Source organism: Mustela erminea, chromosome 13 (assembly GCF_009829155.1).
Source record: "Mustela erminea isolate mMusErm1 chromosome 13, mMusErm1.Pri, whole genome shotgun sequence".
NCBI classification, from domain to species: Eukaryota; Metazoa; Chordata; class Mammalia; order Carnivora; family Mustelidae; genus Mustela; species Mustela erminea.
The window spans coordinates 44,952,484-44,961,586 of record NC_045626.1 but is presented as its reverse complement, the minus strand read 5'-3'; the positions used below and the strand labels follow the sequence as shown (position 1 = coordinate 44,961,586).

Below are 9,103 nucleotides of genomic sequence, written 5' to 3'. Positions count from 1 at the left end.
GCCTGAGAGTCGTGAATAAAGAAAAACATTGCTGTGTTTATTTAGAGAGTATTACCCCTTGGAGCCAGCGTTTGCGCTAATGCATTTTACATTAGCGTGCCGCATCAGGAAATCCTGACTTTTTGGTGCCAAGGGGGTAATTAATATCAGTTCACGTTTTCAAAATGGTTGTGTTTATGTGGGAATGAGGACTGAGCACTAACATGTTGAGCTTGAAGTATGAAAGCTTGCTGTGAAGTGAGATCTTGGGAAAGAATGGAATACTGAAATTAATGAACAGAAAATAGGATTTATATGGATACAAAAATATTAGTACTGAAAAGAAAGCCACAGCTACACTTCCTTGCTCTTAATTTACTAAGCATTAACAGAAATAATTCCCTGGTAGAATCATATTGGTAGAAGCTATAAACAGTATTTTGATCTACTAATATCAGGAGTCCTCAAAGTTAAAAAATTTGATGATCTGGATGAAATAGTACATGAAATCAATAATTATTCCAAAATATCCTTCCAGAGTTAATACAGTTATACCTCCTATAGATAAAAAAATTCTTCATATTTGATCTAAGTTGAATAATGAGAGCCACAATAGGTATAAAAACCAAATGCTTTTAGTACATCATTTTTTTTCCCAAAAGAAAAGTTGGCAGGGAAACTAGAATCAAAGTACACACTTCATATAGCCAAAGTCACAAGAATGGGGAAATTACAAAACAAAGGATTAGAGAAAAAGTGCAAAGACCAAACTAAAGCAGAAGCCAAAATAAAAGTTAAAAACTGAAGAGATTTTGTTAAGTCCTACCTGACACAATTCTTAAAATGAGGACTTAGAAAACATGCTATTTATAAAAGTCTACTAGATACATGCCAAAATGATAAATACAAAGTATATTTTTACCAATACTTTAAAATTAAATCTATTGTTACTAAATACAGCATTAAGTTCATTCAAATGATGGAAAGCAAAGGATGATCTTAGATGAAATAAATGTAAAGAGTGTGTCTTACTTCATGAGTGAAGAACGATTAGTCACTGAACGATTATCAAGTACACTACACACAAAACATTAGCTTGTCATTCCTAAAAACCGTGACTCCAAACAGAATATGGTATAGAGTAATGTCAACTGGCCTTCTGCTACAAGATCCTGCATTAGACTATAGGCTTTGCCGCCAAAACAAAGAGCTTAATAAGACAGGATTTTCTCATGTCAGAGTCCACACCAAGAGGCAATAGAATGGGCTTCATGAGGACATTCAGGGGATTTTTGATTCTATCTAGTTGGCACTGCCATTCTCTAGAATATTTTTCTAATCTAGAAGGTCAAAGCTCCCCACTAATGTATCATGTTACAGCCCTTGGGAAATGGAAAAGAGAAAATGGAGCACATTTTTAAGGATGTGATGATCTAGAAGCTGCACTCGTCATTCCAACTCACATCCCACTGCTCGAACTTAGTCATTGACCATACTTGATTGCAAACGACACTATTAAATGTAGTCACTAGGTAGGCTGTTATGTGTCCACCCAAAACTTGGGGATTTTTTTTTTTTTTAAGAGACAAAGAATATTAGGAAATAATATTAGTATTTCTTAACACAAACCAAAAATGATGGAAGCTCTCAGAATATTCAGGATTTTTATTCATCTGTTTTAACATTAAATAATTATTTTTAATGCACTGTCCCATAAAAAAATTCTCTCAATATGTTACCACAGTTAAATATTATAGCCTAAACAAATGCATCACTTCCATACCTAAGTTCTTAAACTACGGATCTCCATCAGGAAATAGATAAAAATTTTTATATTTATCTCCATGTATGTACAAGTATATAAACCACATGCACATATATATTTATGCCTATGTACATATAAATACATATATGTGTGTATATAATATCCTCTTTTCATTACCAAAAGTTTCCCAGATTAAGCAATAAAATTTATGATCATCTCATGTGTAATCTTTATTGAATTAATGAAAATTATATTGCATTGTCTATTTCTGAGACTTGGGAGTTTTAAAAATTAAAAAAAAAATTATCTTGATTTCTTACCTTTTTAGTAACCAAACTGAAATACTTTGGGACATCTATAGAGGTAATTAATTAGTAAGGTATAAAAAAACTAAACAACTTGAAAACTTCAAACAAGCAAAAACTCCAAGAGGTTCTGGTAATTCTATACAAAATCAAATCACATTTCAGTAATTCTTTTACTGTTATGAAGCCAGTCACTGTTTATACATTTGTGGTTAATTCTTATTCCATAAAAAAACACCACACCTTATCTAAAACAAAACAAACAGGGGCACCTGGGTGGCTCAGTGGTTAAGCCTCTGCCTTCGGCTCAGGTCCTAATCTCAGGGTCCTGGGATCGAGTCCTGCATTGGGCTCTCTGCTCAGCAGGGAGCCTGCTTCCCCCCTCTCTCTCTGCCTGCCTCTCTGCCTACTTGTGATCTCTGTGAAATAAATAAATAAAATCTTTAAAATAAAGCAAACAAAAAAAAAATCCAAAAAAACCCCACCCAAAAATAAAACAGAGAGGACCCACAACTTTATGCCAACAAAACTGCACTTAGGTGAGTCTAACTAGTCTTTGAAATGCCATTAAATCAAACATGTCTTAATTATAATTAGTGTTTTAAATAAACAGAATATGGTGACATCTCAAAGTAGTTGGTTTATTCAATAAGTAATATTGAAACAACCAGTTATCCACATAGGAAAAAAATTATTGCTCTAAACCTTACCAGGTACAATCAAATTTTAGAAAAATGGAAGCAAAAAAGGAAATTTTTAAAAATAAATTCCCAAGTCAGGGAGGTTGCAAGAAGCTATGAAATTGAGTATGTGAAATCTTAAAACTTCAATACAGTAAAAGACATCATAATCTAAGTTAATAAATAATGAACAGACTGAGGAGATGTGCAACATATAGAAAACATAAGATTAGTATTTGCATAGAGAACTATATATAATTATATATATTAGTACATATGTATTTATATTATTTCCTCTCTTACACAGTAAACATCCCAAAAGAAAAATGAACAAAGGACATTAAAGAGGCATTTTGCATCTAAAACTAGTAAAGTGTCGTTAAGCATTTGAAAAGATGTTCAAAATCACAAATAAATCAAATGTAATTAAAATTTAATCCTAAAATAGCACTTTTTAAAGCCTAATACAACTGTAAAAATTAACAAGGCTAATATTCTGGTGCTGGCCAGGATTTATTTTCTTAGGAGGATATTTTTTAAAATGTACATAGCTTTACACCTAATCAAATTTTACCAAATAGAAATATCTCAACAAGCATACCAAAAACAAAAACAAAAATTAAAAACAAAAAAAACAAACCTTTGACAGATCGCTTATGAAAGCTTTGTTTTCCCAATATAAAAAAAATTAAGAACAACACAGAATAGGGAGCATTCAAGATATTTCTAACATTAAAAAAAAAAAAAAGGAAGTTACAAAATAGTATGGCTAGTATATAATTCCATTTTTCTTGAAATGGCTTATGTGTTTAAAATCAAGTTGGAAGGAATGTATCAAACCTTTTAACAACCATTAACTTTAAGAGATGAAATTATGCAGCATGTTCACTTTTCACGTAATCTGTTATGGAGCATGTTCACTTTTCATGTAATCTGTTTTTGCTACTGTCTTAATTATTTAACACAAATTACTTTTTTAAGTAAAAGAAAGAGCAGTGGTTTATTCATACAAATTTTGAGATGGTTTCTAATCAGGAATACTGAAATTACAAAATTTCAAGAGCAGGAAGAGTCCTGGTACCAAAGTGTTTTTAAAATAGTATAGTTAACTCCCTTGAAAAACAAAGGAGTTAGGGGCACCAACTGGCTACCACAGTCGAAAATCCACGTATAACTTTTTATTCACCAAAAACATAGCTACTAATGGCCTCCTGCTGACCAGAAGCCTTACCAATAACATAAACAGTTGATCGTATTTTGTATATGTATTATATACTGTAGTTTACAATAAAGTAAGCTAGAGAAAAGAAACTGTTAAGAAAATCATAAAGAAGAAAAAATTCAATTTATAACTCAGTACTACATTTATCAAAAAAACATCCACATGTAAGGGGACCCATGCAGTTAAAACCCATATTATTCAAGGGTCAAATGTACTTAGAGGTACTCAGTGAAATAATTCAAGGATGTAGTGTTTGCTTCCATTTGTGGGTTGGTATATAGATAACACAAGATTAGCCATGGCTTCTAAGTGAACTAGTTACCCAAGTTAGGTTAACTGTCCATGGGGCCCATTATAATATCCTCGCTACTTTGGCTTCTGTTAGAGTATTCCACTAAAAAAATTAAAAACAAAAAACATGTGCCAAAAACAATGTGCCACTGCAGTTCTACAGAATAATGCTAATATATTCCTAAACAACTACACTAGTACAGTTAAGTATTTCAAAATGTTGATCAATAATTACCAGACTCATTTTTTAGTAACCTTTTGTTTCCAGAATTTTATAGGATGGCATGATATTTCTTCATTATAATACATTTTGATAAAATAATAACTTCAGTTTTGGGAAATACAGTCTATACAGGGATGTCAAATTTGGTAGAAAGCTCCCGGTATAGTCAGTCTTCTTACTAGGTATCAAAGGAGTAAGGTAATTTTTGTCACCACCAATTAAAAACTTTTACGAAATAGGACTGTTATAAAACAATTAAACCTTGCAAATGCACTAGTCTCTAGGAAGAAAGTCCTGGAGGAAATTCTGCTTATTAAAATTGCAATTTTAGTTTCCATTAAAAGGAGAATAAGACAACAGAAGATGGGTTGGCAAGACAAATTATTTCTTAATGTCAGTTGAGCTTATTTCAAATGAGATAACATATCTACACCAGGTTGGGTTCAGTACAATTTTGTCTCCTCAACTCATTTATCTAATTCAGTCATCTTGATTATAGCCTCATGGACTTCATTTTCAGAGAAAGAATTCTATAACAAACAGCCCACACAACATGCTGATTACTGAACAGTTAATTCTAATTAACTTGGGCATGGCAAGAGAATTTTGATAAAGTCCTAGAATACAAATATAGTCTGCTTATACCAGACTAACTTATATAAAAAACCCACAGCTAAGTCTCCAGACAAAACAAGAGAGTCAAAGAGATCTAATTTAAAGAAACAAATGAGAAAATTAAAATCACAAATAATTTATTCTTCCGTTAGAGTTGATACAGTTTTAAATAGCAACAAAGTACACAGTGGTGGAAAATTGGCACAGAACCTATAAGCATTTTCAATCACAATAAGGCTGTCCATGCTTTATCTGTTCAAACTTGATGTCCATTTTCTACTGACCAAGTTCAAAAAAACTCTATTCAGACCTTAAAACACACACACACTCTCTCATACACACACAGAAACACATTAAAATTCCTCCTTTTGATTACAGTATGTTGAGAACAGTACATTTTGCGTATTCAAATTTATGGCACCCCTTCTGTTTTGTTTCCAGTTAGAAGTGGGAAAAACCAATTCAATTATAAAGAATACATCTTATTCCCTGGGCATAGGCAACTGTGATGAAAATAGCAACTTACCTTTGGGCTAGATGTTTTCAGATTATGCTTAAATAATTGTGGTTATAAACTTTTCAATGCATGATTTCCTGCCCAATGCAATATCCCTGAATTTAGCTAAAATAATCAGGCACAGGACAGTCTCAAATATGATTAAATATGCCACGCTAATGAACAAAGTGATCTAGAATGCAACCTCTATGCTTTTAATATAGACCAGAATAAACCTCATCAATAAGCATTTTCCTAAACATCTCTTTGTGTTACATTAACCAAAATAAAAAGGGCAAAATTTAAGAGTGTCCTTTTATAAATGTTATTATTTCCAGGGAAGGAAGTTGAAATAAAGGTTTGTAAAGTCTCCTGAACTATTCTATTATATAAACCAACTGTCCTTCTAATGTTAAAAAATAAAATTACTAGATCAATGTTGACTCCTCTCTGATATTATTTTTAAAATGCTTTGATATTACTTACTAAGTTCCCTGATTACTCAAAGTAAAATTAACACTTCCATTTTCAGTTATTGCTATTTTTGGAGAGAATTACCACTTCATTTACATGAAACTGCTACCAAGATTCTTCAGATCCCACATGAAATAATTCTTATTGCCTCACATTTTAAAACTGTATTATAAATGATCTTTATAAAAAGGTTTTAATCCACAAAACTGGAAAGCTTTTAAAAAAATGTCTTTTTACTCAAAACTATCACAGTGCCCTTGATTATCTAACAGATAAAAGGGATCTGAATTTCCTCTAAAGAACATAACAGTGGACATATGGTGTGCTTTGTCTTCTCCCTCACCTTTATCTTTTATAGTACACCATTTTGAGACCAACACAATCAAGCATCCACCATGCTCCAATCCACATTTTAACAGAGGATTTCGGATTCTGTCCAATGCGTAGTGTACCGCCTTGCATATTCACCACATGAAATAAACATAATATACAAAATATTGCTGCTGTAAAAAGTGTACATTTCCCTCTTCCCCTTACAAAAGAATCTGTGGAAAAGTATTAAATTCCCTTAACCTTCATAAACATACAAAGCTGTTCACACCTTTCAGTCTGTAACAGTCCATTTGAAACACAGTTCCCAAATCATTGCAAATTGGTTATGTCATTGTATTTTCTGTCCAATGTTGCCATCTAGAGTAGAAATGTGAAATCAAGAGTATTTTTTAGCTACTAAAGCCTTTACAACTAAGCCACAAAGGCTGCTTACTGAGGAAACAGCCACTTATCCACAAGGTTTTTCCAAAAACTAGATGGAATGGAAGAATCTCTTCACACAGAGGTGTCCACAGTGCTGAGGTGACAATATGGCTGCTAATAGATACTGGCTATTGGAATGTGAGTACTTTTTCACTGCTGGTAATTTCCATACTGTCCCTAAAAGATAAATTTAAAAATATGATTAGATAATGGTTTGAGCATAGTTTGACCATAATAGCTAGGCACAGAAAATTTTCTTAAATCTTAGCACTGGCATACCACAAAAGTGACTTAACTGACAACAAACAAAACTGTTACATATTTAAGTACATAGTAACTCTGTAACTGCTTCTGATATTACATTCAATTGCAAATGGATTTCAGAATCTTTGAAACTAGAATAGTATCTTTCACAAAGTAGGAATTTAAGTGTTTGGTAAATTTTATTGAATGAATTGAGCAAGAATGAGTGAGTTCTGGTTCTAAATCCTGCTGTGGTATGTACTGTGTATTAATTAAGAGATAGTGTAACAACTTTGTGACTGTTTAGCTTATTATTAATTGCTATTACAAATTAACATCAATAGTATTTGAAATCAGTAGCAAGGATGGAAAGATGCCTGGAAGATAAAGGGAAAAGAACCTTCCATCCATACTAAAGGAGCTGGGCTTTTCCCTGAGGCCAACAAAGTGTCAGCAAAGGCATTCAGACAGGCAGCTGGTACATAAAATCAAGAGAAGTTTGTTTTGTTTTTGTTGCTTTTAATAAGATAGACTTGAAGGCCTGTGGGCCGGCAGGATGGAAAAGACAAAGAGAGTACAGATAAATGAAGTAGCAGAAATTCTACAAGGGAGGTAAATAATGTCCAGTATACAGCTGTTAGGGTTAGATTTTGGAGAAGAGAAGAAATAGCTCTTCCTCTGAAAAAAGAAAAAGAATGGCAGAAGAAAAGCCTACTAGAAAATACATATTTAAGAAAGATTTCTTAGATGTGTTTAAAAAAGATGTTCCTAAAAGCACCTATTTTCCAAAAACAGTATTCACAGAAAGCACATAATCAGCTAACTGTTTCTTTTGGATAAAATTTCCCCCTCCAAGTCATATTAATCATTTTATATCAAGAAAGTATTCTAGAATTGAACTACTTCTAAGCCTTAAGAAATAACACCCTAAAACTTTACATTTCCATCCAAATAAATATATACTTTTGAAAATCTATTAAACACCACTATATATCTAATTGAATAATAAATTATAAAGAGAATTAAGGAATTTAAAAAATATTAATGTACTTTCCATAGGTAAATTCAACAAAATTTAAAGTCAGTGCTCATCTTGAAATATTTATGGGTAGAGTATCAAATCTAGAATTTGCTTTAAAATTCTCTTAAAAGAAAAAAAAGTAGCTTGGGGGTATATAAAACAGCATTAGCAAACTGTTGATAATTGTTGAAGTTGGTTGATAAGATACACGAGGATCCATGATACTCCTCTTTTTTGTACTTGTGTACAGACTGCTATAAAACAAAGTTTAAAATAAGAAATATAAGTCAATGCTTAGCATCAGGAACTTCTTACTCAACTGCTAAACTCAGCTTCAGTATTTAGGTAATCTAAGTCCCAACTCAACTGTTATCTTTCCAACTGAGTCTAAAAAAGATCCTTGAGACTCATTTTTTTCACACTTAAAAGGTGTGACTCTGATGTCTCCATCTCTAGATCTCAATTTTCTTTCCATTCACGGCTACATTAATTCCTACCTCATCTGTTTGTTAGGACACTTAAATAAGAGAGGACATGAGGAAGGACTTTTAAAAATTTTAAAATATTATAAATAAGTAAGCCTCAATGCTGGAGGGAAATGATCCCCTAGTAAATGTGTATAATGTGATATTAATGATGAAAGTGACTTGCACATATTATGAATGATGTGAAAACAGAAGAGAAGTTAATAACTGCTGTGCTATATAAATATAAGCTATAATTTATCTACTATATTATGAATTATTTGAGGGTAGGGAAGGTAGGCACTAGGGCTTATCCATCCTGAGGCCCCAAGTACTGAAGAGTGCCCAGCACTCACACATAAGACTTCTTAGATAATGTCTGCCAAATACTATATTCAAGCAATTATAACCATTTACGGAGCAAATACATGCTCATCACTATAATAAATTTGAAAAACAGGGAAGGTGAAACTTAGAAATAAATAAAGTACAATTACAGCAGTTCTACAAGAGTTCAGAAATGAAAAGATAAACACAACTAAAATAATTAGAAAAATATTTGAGAGAAG

At 32.2% G+C, this 9,103-nt stretch overlaps 1 protein-coding gene across 8 annotated transcripts in view; it reads right to left on the bottom strand.

Annotated features, from left to right (window-relative positions):
* Window positions 1–5,200: 5,200 nt before the first annotated feature.
* The window catches only part of SS18 (SS18 subunit of BAF chromatin remodeling complex), a 97,125-nt gene continuing 93,222 nt past the window's right edge, over window positions 5,201–9,103 (bottom strand). For all 8 annotated transcript variants that reach the window (XR_004277926.1, XM_032309647.1, XM_032309653.1 and 5 more), the window contains one exon: window positions 5,201–6,983. Coding sequence is in view for 7 of the 8 variants with exons in the window: in XM_032309647.1 (XP_032165538.1) it covers window positions 6,957–6,983 (27 nt within the window). In the remaining variant the exon portion in view is untranslated. The remainder of the gene's footprint in view (window positions 6,984–9,103) is intronic.